The following is a 21,306-nucleotide window of genomic DNA, read 5'->3' on the forward strand; positions in this document are numbered from 1 at the left end:
TCATATACAAAAAATAACTCAAAATGAATTAAAGACTTGAATATAAGACCTGAAACTATAAAACAACTAGAAGAAAACATAGGCAGTAGTAACCTAGGCATTGGTCCTTGTGATGACACCAAAAGCAAAGCCAACAAAAGGAAAAAAATAAACAAACTAAAAAGCCTCTGCACAGTGAGGGAAACCATCAACAAAATGAAAAGCCAATATACGAAATGGGAGAAAATATTTGCAAACCATATATCTGATAAGGGGTTGATATCCAAAATATATAAAGAATGCATACAACTCAATAGCAAAATAAACAAATAAACAAACAAAAAAACCACAAACAAGTCTATTAAAAAATGGATAGAGCATCTGAATAGACATTTCTCCAACGAAGACATACAAATGGTCAACAGATACATGAAAAGATGTTCAACATCACTAATCATCAGATAAATGCCAATCAAAACCACAATGAGATATCACCTCACACTTCTTAGAATGGATGGGTATTATAAAAAAATACAAGAAATACCAAAGCAAGGATGTGGAGAAAAGAGCACTGTTGGTGGGCTTGTAAATTGGTGTAGTCACTATGGGAAACAGTATGGAGGTTCCTCAAAAAACAGAACTACCATGTGATCCAGCAATTTCACTTCTGGGTATTTATCTGAAGAAAATGAAAACACTAACTCAAAAACACTAACTCATAGGACCCCCATGTTCGTTGTAGCATTTTTTTTTTTTTACAATATCCATGATAGCAAAGCAAACTAATTGTCCATCAATAGATGCATGGATAAAGAAATTGTGATCTATCTATCTATCTATCTATATCTATGTTTCTGTATCTATATCTATATCTTTATCTATATCTATATATCTACAATTTATATCTATATCTGTATCAGCATGGATGGACCTTGAGAGCATTATGCTAGATGAAATAAGTCAGACAGAGAAAGACAAATATTATATGATGTCACTTATATGGAGAATCTAAACAAACAAACAAACAAGCAAACAAACAAAAACAGCAAGCTCACAGATACAGAGAAGAGATTGGTGGCTGCCAGAGGTTGGGAGTGGGGGCAAGCAAAATAGGTGAAGGGTGTCAAAACGTATAGACTTCCAGTTATAAAATAAATAAGTCCTGGGGCTCTAATGCACAACATGGTGGCTGTAGTTAACAATATCATACTGCATATTTGAAAGCTGCTGAAAGAGTAGATCATAAAAGTTCTCATTACGAGAAAAAAATATCTGTAACTATATGGTGATGGGTGTTAACTAAAGTTACTGTATGATCATTTCACAATATATACAAATATTGAATCATTATGTTGTATACTTGAAATTAATATAATGTTGTATGTTGATTATGCTTCAATAAAAAAATAAAATAGAAACTATGTGAAAACTTAACATCTTAAACAGAATTGGTTAGAGAGAAAAAAAGAGGAATAAATGAAGTTTTGTGGAGAGAAAAAATTCTGCCTCATGACTGTAAAATAGAAATCCTGGGTTTCCAGCATATTCTACAGATTTCAGATTTACCATTTTCCACAATCATATGAGCCGATTCCTTAACATAAATCTCTTTTTGTATATATGTTTGTTCTGTTTCTATTGGTTCCATTTCTCTGAAGAACCCTGACTGATACAAAGGGTACAGCTAAATTCATGAGGGTGGTTTTCAAATGACTAAATTCCAGAAAACATTGATGTGGTGGCCATATTTATTCCCTCAATATAAACCCTAAGCCAATGTCTAAATTCATTTTCTAGCTTGGGTCTAGCCATTCTCCCACCCTCTTACTTTCTCATCCTCTCCTTTTCTCTGCTCCCAACATCCCCAAACAATGCCTTAGGCTGTGAAAAATGTTGCCAGTCACTGAATTTAATTGTTCTGGATATTTTCAATATATAAATATAGCAGAACTTATTTAGGTGTAATTGGAATAAAATATAATCTTGCTTTCAGTGGCAGTTTTAAAGCCCTGTTGAGAAATGCCTCTGGGCTCAATCTACTTTGCAAACAGAAAGCTATTTCCTTCTTGCTGGGCAATTCAATTAGATTCCTATTTACTAAGTGAGTCTGAAGTACAGAGCAGGAAGGCAAGTGCAGTGACGCTGGCCACAGAATGAGCTGCCCTCCAGAAGCCTGCCATCTACTTAAAGAAGCTTGCCAGGGGAACGGGTGCCTTTGCGTGTACAGAGCGGAGAGCCACATAGCCACACCACACCTTCCACCTGCCCATCCTGCATTCACGCTGCTGCTGGCAGTCCTTGTTCTCATCAGGTTGCCAACCCTCAATCTCTTAGCCTCAAATTCCTAATACATTTTTCTTTGGGGGTTGAGAGGGGATGAGAGGCTTTGCTGGAGATGATTTGCATGTCTTGACAAGTAGTGGTAGAAGTGGAAACTTTAATATTTTGAGAAGCAAAGGAAGGTTAAGTACAAACATACATGAATCTAAACAACTACACATTATATTATTCAGCAAATAGAGATGATAAAAGATAAAAGGAAACAACCGTCAATTTTCCAGAACAGTGCTCAGGTAGATAAATTTACCCTGGATCCTTTTCTTTCCCTTACTTCTCTCATTCAGTGTATTAGCAGATCTTAATATTTTATATTAATTTCAGGTGTACAGCATAGTGGTTAGACATTTATACAATTTAAGAAGTGATCCCCCTGACTAGTCTAGTACCCATCTGGCATTATACATACTTATAACCATACTATTCGTTATTCCTATGCTATATCCTACATTCCCATGACTACTGTGTAACAACCATTTCATAAGTCTTAATCCCTTTACTTTTTCACCCACTCCCAACCCCCTTCCCATCTGGCAACCTTCCAAGTGTTCTCTGTGTCTTTGAGTTTGTTTGTTTGTGTATTTTGCTCTTTAGATTCCACTTACAAGTGAAATCATGTGATATTTGTCTTTCTCTGTCTGACTTACTATGCTCAGCACAATACCCTCTAGATCTATGCTGCAGATGGCAAGATTTCATTAATGTTTTTATGGTTGAGTAATATTCCATTGTATATATGTACCATTTCCTCTTTATCCATTCATCCATCCATTCAGGAACACCCAGGTTGCCTTTATATCTTGGCCATTATAAATGATGTTGCAATGAACATATGGATGTACACATCCCCTTGAAGTAGCATTTTGGGTTTCTTTGAATAAATACCCAGAAGTGGGATTACTGGATCCTTCTTTGTCTCTTGTTATAGCCTTTGTTTTAAAGTCTATTTTTTCTGGTATAATTATTGCTACCCCAGCTTTTTTTTTCTTCTTTTTTTTTAATTTCCATTTTCATGAAATACCTTTTTCCATCTTTTTACTTTCAGTCTGTGTATGTCTTTCAATCTGAAGTGAGTCTCTTGTAGGCAGCACACGTAAGGGTCTTGTTTTCTTATCCATTTAGCCACCCTGTGTCTTTTGGTTAGAGCACTTAATCTATTTACATTTAAAGTAATTATTGATACACATGTAATTGCCATTTTATTATTCATATTTTTTATCTTTTTCATCTTAAAGAATTCCTTCTAAGATTTCTGTAATTCTGGCTTGGTGTTGGTGAACTCCTTTAGCTTTCTTTTGTCTGGGAAGATTTATATCTGTCCTTCAAGTCGAAATGATGGTGTAATCTTGGTTATAGGTCCTTGTTTTTCATCACTTTAAATATTTCATACCAGTCTCTTCTGGCCTGCAGAGTTTCTGTTGAGAAGTCAGCTGATAGTCTTATGGACGTTCTCTTGTAGGTAACTAACTGTTTTTCTCTTGCTGCTTTTAAGATTCTTTCTTTGTCTTAATTTTTGGCATTTTAATTATGATGTGTCTTGCCGTGGGCCTCTTTGGGTTCATTTTGTTTGGGACTTTCTGTGCTTCCTGGGCTTGAATATCCATTTCCTTCACCAGGTTAGGGAAGTTTTCAGTCATTATTTCTCCACATAGATTTTCAACTCCTTGTTCTCTCTCTTCTCCTTCTGGTACCTCTAGCTCTATGATGTTAATGTTGATACACTTGATGTTGGCCTAGAAGCTCCTTAAATTATCTTCAGTTTTTTGGATTCTTTTTTCTTTATGCTGTTCTGTTTGGGTGTTTTCTTTTACCTTATTTTCCAAATAGCTGATTCAGTTCTCTGCTTCATCTAATCTACTGTTGATTCCCCTTGATGTAGTCTTCATTTCAGTTATTGTATTCTTTATTTCTCACTTTTTAAAAATGTGTTCTATCTCCATTTTTATGTTTCCTATCTCTTTATTGACATTCTCCCTGAGATCATTGAGCATCCTTGTAACCAATGTTTGGAACTCTGCATCTGGTAAATTGCTTGTCACCATTTTGTTTAGTTCTTTTTCTGGAGCTTTGTTCTGTTCTTTTACTTGGGGCATGTTTCTTTGTCTCCTCATTTTAGCTGCCTCTCTGTCTTTGTTTATATGTATTAGTTTGGGCTGGTCTTAGTAGAGTGGCCTTATATAGTAGGTGTCCTGTGGGGCCCAGTGGCATAGTCTCTCTGGTCACCAGAACCAGGTGCTCCAGATGCATCCCTTGTGCGGGTTGTGTGTGCACTCCGGTTATAGTTGAGCCTTGGTTGCTAGCCACATTGACTTTTGTTGGCTGTCCTTTTATGCTCCTAAATCTTCTGGGCATTTTATCTGGCTGTTCTTCTCTCCTGGAATGCTCTTGCCCAGATTGTTACCTGACTAGCTTCTTATCATTTTCTTCACCAGAATTATCACCATTCACCGTTATATAAGGAACTTATTTACATGTTTGTCAATGACCTCAACTGAAATGTAAGCTCCAGAGGTGCAGCTGCTTTTACGTTGCTGTTGTTGTTCATTAGTATATGTCCCCCTTACTCCTCCAGAACCAAACCTGAGATACTCCTAAGGAGGGCCTGATACATGCCTGCAGAATGAGGAACTCTGAAACTCAGACTTGGAGCTATCTCTCTGAGCTCTGCTTGAGTTTCAATAGCTAAGGACACCTGAGTGGCTAGAGTTTCTAGGACAGTGGTTCTCAGACATTACTGTGCATTGAGTCAATTGGGAAGCTTGTTAAAAATACAGGTTTGAGCTCGTTTCATCCTAGATTAAGGTCTTCCCAGTGTGCATTTTACATAAAGCATTACAAGTGTCCTACTGGTTCTGGTGTACCTGAAAATTCACAAAGCCTTTACCTTATTTCCAGATAATTAATAACTTTACTAACAATTGTCACCCCAATAAACTTTAATTAAAAACAAAGGAAAAAGGAAAAAAAAAGAAGTAATTATGAATATGCACTCTTCAAGCCTGAGTAATACATGATATGAAAGTTGGGGAGTAATTTCTTAAGTTGATATTAATGGAAATTTATTCAGCTTCGAGTAGGGAATGATGGAAACAAGAAAACAAAAACTATTTATACATAGAGGTATTTTATACACGGGCAAAGAATTCACTCGTTGCTTAGAAAGTCCCAGTATATGAGATAATTCCTTTTAAAATTAAAGATAAAATGTATTATAACCAGCAAATTCATTCAATTCTGAATGATGTAAATAAGGGTCATTTTTCAGATTTATCTTTAGTGAATCCCCTTAAAATATTCATCCAAAATTTCATCAGTAATGTTTTGCTTTTCAGGTATAGAAAGAGTAAAATTTTGCCCAGAGTAATGAACAATTGCTTTCACGTAGTTGAAGAGGTAATAGAATGTGTAATGTCAATATGTGTGTGACCGCCTTGAGGTTTGTAGAACACTACACCTAAGTGGATAAGTCTTTATTACTGTATCTCATCAGGTAGAATCTTCTACTTTACTGCATTAGCCAAGGTTTCCTAAGACAATCAACATAGCACTTCTACAGTTTAGCCCTCTTGCTTGAAGATTATAAACTAATGGCAGAGTGGAATTATTCATCAGCTTATATTCTAATGTAGGGAATTTGGGAGAAGGGAAGAGCTGGGAAAAGATACATTAGGGCCACTTAAAGTGTCAAGACAGGTTGAGGCAATCTGTTAATAATACACATATATTGTAACCAGTGACTCCCTAACAAAAATAAATATATTTCATTAAAAAATATTTCATATATATTGTATATGAACATATATATATTCATATATATTATATAGGAAATATTATATATTATATATGAATATATATATTACATATTAAATATTATATATCATATATGAATATATATATAATTTTGAAAGATACCAAACAGCTTTTATTTTGGGAAAGATTTAAAAATTTTATTTTTTAAATATAGGAATATAATAGAAAAAAGGTTCCTAATTACACTTGAAGTCTAAGAGCATACCTCCTGGTTTTGTAATAAATTTGTTACTTCACTTATTATTTTAAAAGACATTGAAAAGTCTCTGATTTGTGCTAGGCTCTGTCACAGGCACTGGAACACAAAAGATGAAAGCTACAGTCTCTGCATTTAAGGCCTACTTTGTTTTTCTTTGCAGAATTGATTATTGCATGGCATTATATGTGTGTTTGTATGTGGGATGTTCATGGTTGGTCCCCTCCAACCAAATGTAAGCTTTTGTCCTAGACCTTCCTGACTATATCCCCAGTGCACAGAGAGTATTCACATAGTATGGACTCATTAAATATTTGTTAAATTAAAAAAATAAAGAGAGAGAGGTAAACAGTGGTAAGCAGTGGAAAACTATAGAAGGAGCACCAACTCTGCCTGAGGAGTGAGAGAAGCCATCAATCAAGAGGTAAGTCTGGGGAACAAGCCAAACAAAGTTTCCAGAGTGAAAACATGGCAAGTTGAAAAAGCTGTAAGTTTTCATTCTAGAGCAAAGTGTGTGTTGGTGAATGGGAGAGGGAGGAGTAATGAGACAGAAGAATAAAGTCGAACAAGACCATGGTGGACATTGGATCCCATGTTAAGGAGTTTGGATATTTTCCTTTAGGCAAAAAGTCCGAGGTGGATTGCCTATTGTATGACCTTCCTGATATGGCTGCACCTTTCTCTGAAACATCACCCTGACAGTCCTTTGGTGAGTGTGGTTGAGGTGGGTATGATTGCATCTTCGGGCTCCAGGGACCGGCATGTGACCCAAACCTGAGCTGTTAGTGTTTTCCATGGTCAGAGAGATAGATTTATGCATGAGAATATAACTTAAGTTGGTCTAAAAACACTCTATTCTAGAACTTTTTTGTTATAACTATTTGCTATAAAATAGAACTTTTGTGCTGGGGTTGTAGAGCTTTGACGCTATATACTCTGGAGTTGTGGGATGACCATGAGAGAAGGGTCTACTGGAAATAAAGCCAATGTAAAAGAAAGCAGAATTAGGATATGCAGAGATATGCTTTCCAGTGACATTGTTTGAACATCTGGATATAGCCACATGTTAAACTAGAACTATGCCGGGACCTTTCAGTTGTGTTGGCCCCCAAATCCCGCCCTCTTTTTGCTTTTTTTTTTTAAGCCAATTAAGTAAGTTTGATTTCTTCCTTTTTCATCAAAACAACCCCAGTTGTTTGGGTATACAAGAAAATGAACAATAGACACCAGAGAGAAAATGAGAAAGAGAGAGATAGAGAGAGATGAAGTGTGTGTGTGTGTGTGTGTGTGTGTGTGTGTGTGTGTGTGAGAGAGAGAGAGAGAGAGAGAGAGAGATTTGGAGATTCTTGGAAAGGAAAATTAGACTGCTAAAGATTCTGAAGATTAGACAGGATTAAGCCAAGTGTGAACCAAGACAGATTTGGGTAGGAGGTTGAAGGATAAAGATCACGAGTTGTCAACACAGAGTTCTCTAGAATCAAAGATGCTATGTCAGCATAAAATTTCATCAAAGGCTGAGGGCAGTGTCCTAGTTAGCCCAAGGGCAAAGCAGTGATGTGGGGCTCCAGGCCTAGGCTCAAAGTCTAATATAGATATCCAGCTGTTCTAAGCAAGAATCATGGAGAGAGCTGTTTACTTTCACAATGCACTTTGTATCCTGGAATTGGCTGTAATACAAAGCTGATTTACATTTACAAATTTGTCTGAAAGTGTAGGTGTCTAAAAGTGTAGATGACTCACCACAGAGAATAAGAATGGGAGAACAGAGGTCAGATTACAGTATCACTATCTGATTTTGAAGGGAAAATTTCTATTTCTTGATTGTTGGAATTGCAATTGCACATTTGGAATGAATCTTTAGCAGATTCCACCAACGACCCCATGACTTAGAATGATTTTGAATCAGTCTGTGATTACAGACCACCCTTGAAACTATTCCATCTGAGGTGATCTATCACAAAGGGCAGGCATTATGGCCAGCAGATACAACCACATATGTTCCAGATTAGTGCAAATGTGGCCTAGAAGTAGCTTACTTACAACTTAGTTGTACTGTGAAATCTATCTTTCAAAACTCTAAATACCATTTCTAGTTTTAAATGATGCCTGAGGGGTTCATGAATCTATAGTCTTTATCACCTTGGCGGTTGAAACTCTCCTAATGTCTGGATTCAGCATCTGTACTCATAAAAAGATGTTTCGGTGCAGCTGGTAGAAATATAAATCAAGCCAAAGTGAGCACTTCCGAGGCGTCAGTACAGATACTCATGTCATGATTGCCCAACCATGGCTATCAAAAATAATGTGTAATAAATGATCAATGCCACTCTATGCTCCAGGGCACCAAGGCAAATATTAGGGATCCTTAAAATGAAAATGGTCTGGGACCACAGCACATTTGTCATTTGAATCCAACTGTTTGTAAGTGTCTAAAAAGAATGGGGAAGATCATCCAACCATTTATATGAAAGGAAAAATCTATTTTTCTATTTTGTAAATTCAACAAAGCGGTAGCATTCTTAAATACATCACAGGTTGAACAGATGAAGTAATACGATTGCACTGTTATGGCCATATTGTCTGAGCCCCTGGTTTTAGAAGAGGATAAGGAAGTTAGGAACTGGAAAATCTAAGTAGCTACAGGGATGATTATAAGTTGCCTGACATGGCAACACTATATTATTATTCCATGTAAATAGGAATAAGTTTATAAAATCTTAGTCGTAACACCCCTTTGAAGATTATATCCATCGGATGTCATATGACACTGTGATTCAGAAAGAATGGCAGAGGTTGATATAAAACATGCTTTAAGAAATGTTAAAAATCAAAGTGCTAGAAACAGTAAGAAAGTCTGTGGCAGAAGCTACCGTGGATAATGGTCTCTTTTTCTTACTTATTTTGAATATAGAAGGATTTTTGTAAAACATTACTATGTAACACTCAATACCTGTGTGGTATCTGAGAGCTCATCTTGAATGGAGGCCTCTCTAGCCTTTATTCATTCAACAAGTACTTATTTGGTATTTTCTCTGTTCTAGCCACTGAGGAAAGAACAATAGACATAATAAACAAGGACCCTGGTCCCTACCCTTGGGAAGCTTGCACTCTAATAGAAAGATAGACCTTAAAAAATAATTGCACAAATAAACATATACTCACAATTGTGGTAAGTCCTGTGCTGGAAAAGCACAGGATGCCATGAGAATGAACAACAAGGGTATCAAATATAAACCAACAGAGAAGTGTCAGTTAAGGCATCCCTGAGCTAGTAGCATTTATGGTAAGAAAAGGTACAATGGAAAAATTGACAGAAGGCCAGTATTACCTTCAATTTCACTAATCCTTTCCTCTGCCGAATAAAATTTGATGCTATTCCATCTAATGAATTTTTCAATTTTATGATTTCCATTGGTTCTTTTTCATAGTTTTTTTTCCCGACACTCCCCATCTCTTCTTGCATTATATTAATATTTTCCTATGGACTTTATTTTAAACCTTTTAGTTTGAAATTATTGTAGATTCCTACAGTATTGCAAAACTAGCAGAAAGTTTCCATGTACACTTTACCCAACTGAAAATTCTGTTCATTGTTTTTTTCAGCCTTTCAACTGTTTTTCCCTTCTGGATTTTTTGGCATTTTCCTGCACATTTGCAGTTCAGAGATCAACCAGGGATTCGTGGGAAGTTTATACTCAGATTTTGAGTTTCTCCTGTGGTTCAGTTTTGTCTGAAATTTTCAGGAACTCTGGAAATATCAAGCTCCATGCTCTGATTCATCAGAGCAATAAAACTGAAGTTTTTTTTGTTTGTTTGTTTGTTTTTCCTGAAGTTCTACTGTCCCACATCCTGCAGACTATGGGCCTAGGGGAAAATCTGTTATAAACACAGATTTCATGCAGCATAGTTCCCTTTATTTGATGGTTGATTCTCTTCTAGTTTCGCTCATTTTTAGTTACTCTCCCACGTCTTCAAGCAAATTAAAAAATTTTGCTCAGGGTTTATAATTTTTAATCTATAGGAGGCTTAGTCTGATACAAATTATTCTGTCGTGTCTTAACATGATTTGTTTTTTAATTTTGGCCTAATTTTTTCCACTTATGATTCTGTGAAAAGCATTTGTGGACTTCCTAGTCTTGCTTTCCATGGATAAAAACACATTTTTTTCTTCTTTAAGTGTTTCATCTCCTGACAATGGAGGGATTTTTTTCTACACTTTCTCCTGGAATTCAAATTTTAAAAAGTCAATTCACCTGGAAAAAAATGTTTCCTGATTTGAGTTGCAATGAAATCTTATGATGTTTAAGCCCAATATTACTCAAACAGACTGTTTATGAAATAAAGATCAGTTAGATGGGAACATTTTACTTATTTATTAGCCCATCACTGAGTCTTCTTCAGAGCAATACACAGAGGGTGACAAAAAAGGTATACACACTTTAAGAAAGGAAAAAAACTGTATTAAAATTGTAATACTCAATATATACCAATAACAAAAGATGAATACAAGTCACGTTTGACTTCTGCAATTACACATTGCTACCGTAATTCAATTCAACTTCGAAAAGTAATACATAGACAACATCTCTTAAAATGTGTATACATTTTTTTTGGCACCCCCAGTATATTATACATCTAGATATGATATGACATATGAGGCTTTCCTTCTGCCTTTATTTATCCCTTAGCACCTCATAAAAGTTCTCATATTCTGGTGTGGAATCATGGCAAATGCCCAAAGGGATTGGTTAAAGTTTGCTTTATAATTTTTTTATTTTATTGTAATAAATAGATGTCAGTTTGCTTAACCTTTTCACATAATTACCTCTCTAGAGAACATTGCTTTTCTAGTCCATTGAAAGGCCCCGTTTCTCCTTTTTAGTTTCCCAATTCTACCTATCTTTGAGTTTCCATCCAGTTCATATCTTCTGAATTTTCCTACCAGTAAACCTATATACCACTTTATTTGTGTAGAGCTTTCCCCCAGGATAGATCAGTTAACACACATTCCAAGCTATGCAGAGGACCAGCTAATAGGTTTAGAAGGCAACTGAGATGTGGATGGGAACAGAAAAGAGGTGGCCTTGAAAACTATGGCTAAAATACTATTAAAGCTGGTAGGGTTAAAATCGGGCAGTGGGAAGCTTCTTTCTTTCAGTTATAGTCCTCATCTCATTTTATAATCCAATCACCTCAAATAAATATAATTTTTTTTCCCTAGCAAGATCAGAAGATTTTTGAGGGCAAGTACCATGCCTAAGCCTCCCAGAGCATCGAGCGCAGTGTTTCACACAACAGTAAAAATGTATTTGAATGCATTGCTTTGACTTTTGACCATATGGCTGAATCCATATGTTTCCTTTGCTTATAATTTTCTAATTACCTGACAGGATTTTTCCAAATTAGATATCCTACTAAAGGACATGAAGATAGACCTTGAAGATTTGTAATTTGGCTTCTGCCTGATTCCCCAATGGCATCTCATACTACGCTATTTTCTCCCTCACTTACTATGCTCTTGCTACATTGGTCTTCTCTCAGTGCTTTAAGACATAATGCAATTCCTGCCTCAGAGCCTTTGTACTTGTTATTCTTTTGCCTAGAGTGGGCATGGCATGGCTGCTGCTTGTCACCACTTAGGTCTCAGAACAAATGGCAATTCTTCAAAGAGGTCTTCCTGATTACCTGATTAAAGTTTCCCATTTCCTTGAACCTGAACCAAATCATTCTCTTGCCCATTACTCTGCTTTGCTTTCTTCATAGTACTTACTGTTACCTGAAATTGTCCTCTTAATACTGTTTGTGTGTGTATTGCCTGTCTTTCCATGTTAGAATCTAAATTCCAGGAGGACAAGGAACTTTGTCTCGTTCAGAGCAGTATCTCCAGTGCTCAGAACAGTGGCTAAATGAATGAATATTTGAGTTGTCACCCGCCTGTGTGCCATCTTGAAAACAATTTGTAGTGGATACAGAACTTCAATTTACACAATTTTAAGTTGATTCCAGTGAAAATGGCATAAAAGTAGAGGTTACAGAGATGTCTTAAAAGAAGAAACACAACATTAATTTAATTCCACTCAGTGAGAGCATAGGTCATAAGGTCTACCACTGAAAAGAAAAAAGAAAAAGTGTGACAATGTCTTGGATATAATAGCTAGTAATCACTGAGTACTTACTATATTCCAGGTATTTGTAAAAATACTAGATTTAAAAATACCTCATTTAGTCCTTATAACAACTCTGTGGGATAGGTAAATTATAATCTCCATTTATGAAGGATGACATTAAGAACAGGTATTGGATATGAATTACATAGGTTGATTTGCTTGAAGTTATAAAGCCAAATAAGTGGCAGAGCTAGGAATCGAACTCAAGCCATTTGATTCCAGTCTGTGACTTTAACCACTGTGCTATATTGCCTCATTTCTACTTCAGAGTACAGTTTATTAATTTTAATTCTCTTATCTATTGATTAGGCAGATCTGGCATTATTTTATTTTATATATTTTTGCATACAGTTTTACAGTTTTACAGTTTTACAGCATACAGTTTTACAGTTTTTCTATATAGTTTAGAATGAAGAATAATGGACTTGGGGTTGAGTTTTAGGCCCAGGTATGTTATTAATCTATGTAAACTTCAACCTAACTTCTTAAATCCTCAGTTCCCAAATATGTATGATGAAGGGCTGTTTGTGCCTTATTAAAGATAAAGTAATATTTTGGTTCTTTTTTCTCCTTTTTCTGTCCTGGGAGCCCTGATCACCAGGCTGTTGATAAATTTCAGAAGACTATTGTCAGGAATATTTAATACCTTACCTGGACTTTATTCATCTCCAGTTTGTTCTTCTCATTGGCGCTCTGGTTTTGTTTGCCAGCTCCCTTTTTCTGAGGGCCTTTTCCAAAGAAGATGTAGTTTACAAAGGCATATTCCAGAAGAGCCAGGAACACAAACACAAAGCAACCCATCAGATAAATATCAATCGCTTTGACATAAGGAATCTTTGGCAGGGTCTCCCTGAGGTGAGTGCTGATGGTCGTCATTGTCAGCACTGTGGTGATTCCTATGAAACAGAAAGGCACAGTTTAGCTGAACGTGCTTGTTAAGTTGCCCTCTATAAGATAGAGAGGAGATGCCAGTCTGTGACGGGGGCTCCGGAATGATGGCAGTCATACGATAAACCACTGGGCAGAAAGGGCAGCCATTTTGAAAGACAAAGCTGCAGACTTCCTCCATGGTCCAAGAATGAATTATAAAATAGGAGGCACAGTCAGTGCAGGGTTGAAAACCATTTTTAAAAATTGCACAAAGAAAAAGGAAAAGTAGTTGGAAAGGCCTAATATCAAATGTTCCTCTTCTGTTATATGCCACAGCTTCCTTCTTCCTTCTCTCCCTTATATGGGGCTACTTATCCCCACAGCAGTCACTAGCAAACTGAAAGTTGGTGACCAGTTTGAAGAAACTTATTTCATTCCATGAATCTATAATACACCCAGGTCATAAAGTCAGTATTACAATTTAAAATAAGAATGAATCATTCATAGTGAGACAACACTAAAAGAAGAAGCATATAAAAAAGTTTATGATTTGTATCAAGCATTTGATTTATGTATTTCTTAGATATAATGTAATCTTGTTGCTTTGGTTTTTCAAATATTACCTCTAAAAGATTTCTTAAAAAATTCCACTTGGATTTGTTAAAGAAGTTTAAGTCTGTAAGCTCTTAAAAAGAAGATTCTGTTTCATCTACTTTGTTAGCATTTTAAGCATATAATGTTTGTTTGGCTGCATAATAACTGTTTGGTGCTGCTGATGGTGATGATGAAATGATAATTGGGAAAAACAAGAAGTGGGAAAGAAGTTGGGATCTCATGTATGTAGTTTGTGTTGTAATACTAATATCACACATTTGTATGGTATTTTACAGGTTTAAACACTCAGCCATGAATTATCTCATGTGGCTATCATAAGAGCTTGCTGTGTTATGATAGGGCATGTATGTTATTCCCAATTTATACTTGAATAAACAGAAACACTGAGATTAGTTATTTTGCTGTAGATCACCCAGCTAGGGACAAAAAAGCAAGGAGGTGTTAAACAAAGGCATTTAAAATAAAAGCAGAGAGATGAGAAGGTAAACCTGAAACTTGATGGAGATCCTTAAAAATTGAAACAGGAAATGTGAAATGAATTATTACAGATAAAGGAAAGCTGGCAAAGGGTATAGAAGGTAGAAAAGGAAAAGTAAAAAAGTAGGTTAGCACTCATTTGCCAGTAAGATTATTCTAGATAGATTCCCTGATTTGACTATTCATTTTTTAGGAGAAAAGATAAAGTCAGAAGTCAAGACTAGTATACAAAAAGTTAAAATGGTTCAGTTAAGTGATGAATTCAGTTGTGCTGCACTGATATGAAATGCCTTAAAGAGTGGTCTTACCCATTTCTTTGAATAAAATTTTAAATTTCACCTAATATAATTCTAGCTAATATCCTTGACAGAAACAAACAATTCATTTACAAGTCCACTAATTGCATTTCTTCTCTTACTCTTTGGTTTAAAATTTTTAAGCAAGGTAGGTTAGTAAATGAATGTCTTTTCCAATTAGATAAGTTTTAAACTATCATAGGTTTTATATTTCAAAGCACAGATTAAGTCAGCATCTTTGTATGCTGATATAGCTAATCAAAATATCATTAGCTTTGAGGCTAGAAGGGTAAAGAGAACCACAAGTCATGACCTTGATAGTTGTTATCCCTTGCTGTGGACGTCATTCAATGTGTTTTCCTTAACTGTAGCACATACATACTCATGTTCATATTAAAATAATATTTACAGATACACACATATGACATGATAAACTATTTGTTTGCTTTCCTTAGTCTTGGAATGCTCAAAAGTTGATAAGGGGCATCCAGCGCTTGACATTGTGAACCTCATGCACTCAGCCATTAGAAATCAGCTGAAGAGATGACAATTAATCTAGGCAGGAACGGGCATGCTGATCATCTAACCCAGTTCAGTAGTCTCAGGAGAGAAAAGATGTATATATTATCTTAGCCAGAAATGAGGCTTTTTTTTTTTTGCATTCTTTGTGTATATATATATATATAAGAATACCCCAGAAATTGATAACTGAAATGGCTCTATGATCAAATAATGAGAAATCCACACATGCTCAGATTGATCAAACAGAACTTATACATTCTAACTTTCCAAGGAACCATTTAAAATTTCAAATAAAGCCTTTCAGCTTGTAGCACTTATTCAACCACAGTAAGATTAATTCTAAATTTTGTTCCCCCAGGAAGGAAACAATTTTTATTTTGTCCTGATCACAGATCATTAACATAACTGATAAACTGTCTGTGCCTTAGTCAAGTGCAATGAGCTCCATTTAAGGGAGACTCAGATCAATATGATTTAACTTTAGTTAATGTCTGAAAGATAGTATTTCCCAAGAATTGCCATAGCTTGTTAATAATCATGACGTTTAGCTTTTTCTAAATCCATTTGAGAATAATGCGTTGTAAATGTTCTCCACAGTAAAAAAACAGGGACTAAAGAGGCAATCATCATAAAGTTAGTAAAAATTGGTGTAATGAGAATTTAGAAATATACTCTAAGAAGTACATATATGATGTTGAATGTACTCCAAGACTTTTTTTTTTTTGGTAAAATGCTAAAGAGATATTACATTGTAAAGCATTCACTCTGTAGGTGCTTACAATTAGATGTTTCATTATCAAGCAGTCTTATGGCAATCTCATTCTTAGGCTTGCTATGTGAGAAGCTCTTGCCTGTAATTCCTAACATCGGTTTTTTGTTTGATGCTAAATCCCACAGGCTCTCTGCAGTGTTGAGAGTACATTACCTAGTGCGACTCTGGCCGCAGATGCATCATAGTTGATCCAAAAAGACACCCAGGACAGAATTGTAATCAGTGTGGAAGGCATATAGGTTTGCAAAATGAAGTAACCAATGTTTCTCTTTAGACGAAAACTTAGTGACAGTCGTGGATATGCCCCTGAGTTGAAAAAAACCAGAAAAAAAAATCAGATCATCATTTGGTTGAAACTATCTTCTTTTCTTCACAGTGCCCCTAGTTCATTTTTGGGGAAACATCCTCACCAGTTGTGAACTCCACCTTCTTGGACACCATCTTGTAGTCAACAATTGAAAACTGAGGAAGCTCAATTTTATTCACTCCAGTGACTGCTCCCTCTCCTCCATTCCAGTAAAACTCAATGTCATCAGTGGTATAGCCATCTGAAACCAAGAAATTCAGCATAGTTAAATAGAATTCATTTGGTCTAAAAATTCATTTCGAAGACTAGGAGCTGAAGGAAAATTCCCAGCAAGTGATGGTAAGATGAAAGTGCTTTATATAAGGATGGCTTATAGGTCTCATGATGAGTGCTGTTTCTGATGCGCTGGTTGTGGCTGCATTGAGAAGATGGATGCATCACGCTTTAGTGGACATAAGCTCTGTGATCAATCATTCAGTGATATGTGGTATCACTGCTGAATGTTTAAACTCCTTGGGTCTATCAATGGATAGATTGGGGGATGGCTAGATTCCAGGTTCCTGGACATTGATTTTCACTATGCATCTTTTAACAAAAAACACATATTTGCTAAAAGGGAAAGGATAAAAACTGAAGTATAATGAAAGACCAAATTTACAGATATCCATTAAATGATTGAGACATTTAAAAAAAGAAATATACATTTCTTTTAAACCAGGCAAACTTCTATTCATGTATTCTGATTATTGCTAATATATAGGTGAAAAATTTTGAGAACTATATGAATTCTTGACAATAATTTTATATCTTAATACTCGTGAGGGTGAGCTTGAAATCTTTTTCCATTAGAATTACTAGGGCTTGTTTTTCAAAGGTATAATGTAGTAAACATTATACTGATCTATTTTTTATTAAAGCCAGTACAATTTTTTCAAGAGATAAAAAAGAAAATATTTAAAATTTAGAAGTGAAATGCTAAGACACCATCAACATATCACTGCAAGAATGTAAGAAAATTTAAGCTATTCTTCCTTTTCTTTCTTTTGAGGGAAAAAAAGCTGTCTTAATTTTATTGCTTTAACATTTCTAACTTCTCTTCAAAAAAAGCTGTTTAAAAATTCTTATCCCTGAACTCATTGAACTCACTACTGTTTCATATTTGCTACTTTTGCCACTCTATAGAGATTATTATTTTCTGTAATATATTTTAATTTATTTTATTTCTCTTTAACCAAACTCCTTCTAGGTCCAAGAACTTGCCCTCTCTTCGTACATTAATCTTTCATATTCAGTAACCATTTTACAATGACCCAACTGTAGACACAGAAATAGAAGATATACACTTTTAGCTATATCTCCCAGTGTCTGAGAAACTATGGAGTGAGCTTCACGGGACTTTCTGGCACATTAGGGATTTTTACCAAATTTGGGTATGGGTCAGTAAGACTGTGATTCTTCACATCTTTTTGAGAATCTGATATAAACTTCTGAATTCAAGATAATGAGAAGACAAGCCATAGACTGGGAGAAAATGTTAGCAAAAGACACATCAGATGAAGGACTGTTATCCAAAATGTACAGAGTTCTTAAAACTCAACAATAAGAAAACAAACAATGTGATTAAAAAATGGGTCAAAGACCTTGACTGATACCTCACCAAAGAAGATATACAGATGGCAAATAAGCATACGAAAAATGCTTCACATTATATATTGTCAGAGAAATGCAAATTAAAACAATAATGAGGTACCACTGCACGCCTATTAGTATGGTAAAAATCGGAAACACTGACAACACCAAGTGCCGAGGAGGATGTGGAGCAACAGGAACTCTCATTCCTCGCTGGTGGGAATGCAAAATGCAGCCACTTTGCAGTTTCTCACAAAAATCAAACATACTCTTACCCCATGATCCAGTAATTGTGCTCCTTGATATTTACCGAAAAGAGTTGAAAACTTATGTGCATACAAAAACCTGCATATAGCGTAATTCATAATTGCCAAAACTCTGAAGCAACCAAGAGGTCCTTTAGTAGGTGAATGGATAAGTAAACTGTGGTAATTCAGACAACGGAATATTATTCAGTACTAAAAAGGTGAGCTATCGATCCACGAAAAGACAGTGGAAATTTAAAGCCATATTACTAGGTGAAAGAAGCCACTCTGAAAAGTCTACATACTGTAGGAGTCTAACCATATGACATTCCAGAAAAGGCAAAACTATGGAAACAGTAAAATAATCAAAAACAAAATAAATAAATCAAAAGGATAATTGCAGAGTATAATACAGATAAGGGATAATTTTCTTATATATAAATAGCTTGTACAAACCAAAAAAGAAAAGAACAAAAAACCTAATGACAAAATGGGAAAAGGATATAAACAGACAGTTCGTGGAAAGAGGAAAAATGCCCAACCTCTATCATAAGAGAAATGTAAATTAAAATTAAAACTATGTCAAGATACCATTTTTTTTGCCTTATAACTTGGCAAAAATCCATAAATTGACAAGGCATCATGTTGCTGAGCATCTGGGGAAGCAGATATTCTCATATACTGCTGGTGAGAGAGTAATTTGGTATAACTCATATGGAATACACTTTAGCTTTATCTATCAAAGATATAACTGCATATATCCTTTGATCCAGCAATTCCTATTCTAGAAATTTGTCCTATAAATTGAATTGCACAATTGTGAAGAGTGTCTGTACAAGATTATCCATCACAGCACTGTTTCTAATAGCAAATATTTGAAGCAACACAAATGCCCCTCAATAGACGAATGGCTAACTAAATTATGGCACATTAATGTACTATTACAAAAAGCCAACAAAATAAAGAATGAGGAAGTTCTTACAGATAATATAAAAAATTCTCCAAAATTGTTTTTTAATTAAAAAAACAAAGTTCAGAACAGTAATGTTTATAATATGCTAATATGTGTCTAAAAACCATGGGAAAAGCAAAAATATATTTGCATGTACTTGTATATGCATAAACAACTCTGGAAGGTCAGATAAACTAACAACAATTATTTCTTTTGCGGGGGGGTCCACGTAGATGGGTGATAGCGATGGAAGGAAAATTTTCACTATATAGTTTTAAAATCGTTTGTTTTTTGAGTTTTGAATCACGTAACTATATTAGCAAATCAAAACATTAAATTAAAAACAAGGAAATCCTAGAATCCTGTATATTTTCTACATGTGAGCAATGAGGTGTCAAACACACATGACCAGTGTGACTTAGGAGACATAGAATGGGGTTTACTCAGGAAAAATTTACGAGCAGAGACATAGTGGAACACAAATTTCCCCAAATTCTCATCATCCCACAATTTAGGTCCATCAGAGGTAGACTGATTGCACTGCAGCCAAGATTTTAGTAGAGATAAGTCCTGCCTTATTATGCTGTACTTTTTACAGGATGAGATGGACATTTGTATGATTATGTGGCTGTGTGACAATGGAAAGTCCTGGGGGAGCAGGCGGGCTGGTCAGAAAGGCATAGCTTTAGGAAATCAGCAGCTGGGAACAGCCTCTGCTCTGCCCAGTTACCTCGGACCTGCTGAGTCAGCTCTCTGCCAGGAAGAGGGAAACGAGCCTCCAGGATCATCCAAACCTGTCTCGCCTCAAAACCATACAAGTGCCTGCCTTTCTATCAAAATCAGGTCAGTTAAAAAATTCACGGTGTCCATGAGATGGAAACAAACCAATTGTCTTGGAAGGAGAAGTGCTGATACCAGGCCTGGGGGAAATTTCTCTCAAGGACCATTTTTATACGATGAAAAATGCCTCCGCATCATTCATTTAGGAAGATGGCATGAGAAGTAAGCTTTTTCAAAAAGATACATGGAATCAAAATAAGTAGTTTAGTTTAAAAAAAAAAGTCCTTTAAGGAGCCAAGACAATATATGTCACACTTAAAGCTCTCTTCTTGTCTAATTTTATCTGAGTGTGGGTTTTAGATGAGCCTGCTAAATACCCTTTGCTCACCTTTAGAGAAGGCTGGTGTGGTATTTCATTTAGGCAGGTTCTTGTTAGGTTCCCCACATTTCACAAACAAATAGCTGTCTTATTTCAAGCTAGACTTCACACAATTTTGCTTTTAGTTGGCAACATAGACTATTTGAACTGTAAGCATTTGTTAGGGAAGAAGTTCTTAAACCCAGTATCTAGTTACTCTCTGTGGAGTAACTATTGTGGAGAATATTCATAGATCAAAGCTCGACTATGAACCTTTGCCCTTGTCCCAGTTTGGGGCTGGATTCACCTACAGCTTTTGATCTCCTTACACTTCTGTCATTAGCTTTATGGCCCTGGGTGTCCCATTTCTAGTAGGCAGTAAAAACAGGGCTGGCAGAACACAGCTTCCCTGTTCACTTCTATGTGCTGAGCGTGAGAGGGACTGCTTGCTTACTTCCCCTTCCTGAGTGCGCTACGGTAAGATGAGGTCTTTGCTGATTCGTCTCCCCTGCCATAAGCCTCTCAGCTTCCTAGATATCCATCAGGACCCCTGCTGAAGCACAGAACACCACCACCTCTAAGGTAGCAAAGCAAATCAATGAAAACTACATTCAATATTCCAGTAAACGTATTTTGAGTGTCTACTATGTGTCAAGCACTGTTCTAGGCACTAAGGATCTACAGTGGGTCAGACTTGGCCCTGCTTTTCAGGATCTCATGATCTGACAGCAGTCTCAATAAATCATCCAGCTGAGGGAGTTAGAGATGGATTTGCAGGAGATTTGGCCAGATGGTTAGAGCAGTCCAGCCTGGCAGAGGGAATAATATGTAGAGTGAATAACATAAAGGGAATAACACAAAGGTGGGATAATGTCAGTGGGAAACTGATTTGCGTCATAAAGTTTACTCAGTAAGGAACATAATTTTAGCAAGAAAACTGAAATTTACAGGGCAAAGTTGAACATATACAAACACTATAAAATCCTCAAAGATT

General features: G+C 35.8%; 1 protein-coding gene across 1 annotated transcript in view; it reads right to left on the reverse strand.

Annotated features, from left to right (window-relative positions):
- GABRB1 (gamma-aminobutyric acid type A receptor subunit beta1) overlaps window positions 1-21,306 on the reverse strand; it is a 366,840-nt gene that overhangs the window by 17,162 nt on the left and 328,372 nt on the right. The window contains exons 6-8 of the mRNA XM_033106608.1: window positions 16,452-16,589; window positions 16,195-16,347; window positions 13,141-13,385 (exon numbers count right to left, since the gene is read on the reverse strand). Of these exons, the coding sequence (XP_032962499.1) occupies window positions 13,141-13,385; window positions 16,195-16,347; window positions 16,452-16,589 (536 nt within the window). The remainder of the gene's footprint in view (window positions 1-13,140; window positions 13,386-16,194; window positions 16,348-16,451; window positions 16,590-21,306) is intronic.

This window comes from Rhinolophus ferrumequinum, chromosome 5 (assembly GCF_004115265.2).
Source record: "Rhinolophus ferrumequinum isolate MPI-CBG mRhiFer1 chromosome 5, mRhiFer1_v1.p, whole genome shotgun sequence".
Classification (NCBI taxonomy): domain Eukaryota; kingdom Metazoa; phylum Chordata; class Mammalia; order Chiroptera; family Rhinolophidae; genus Rhinolophus; species Rhinolophus ferrumequinum.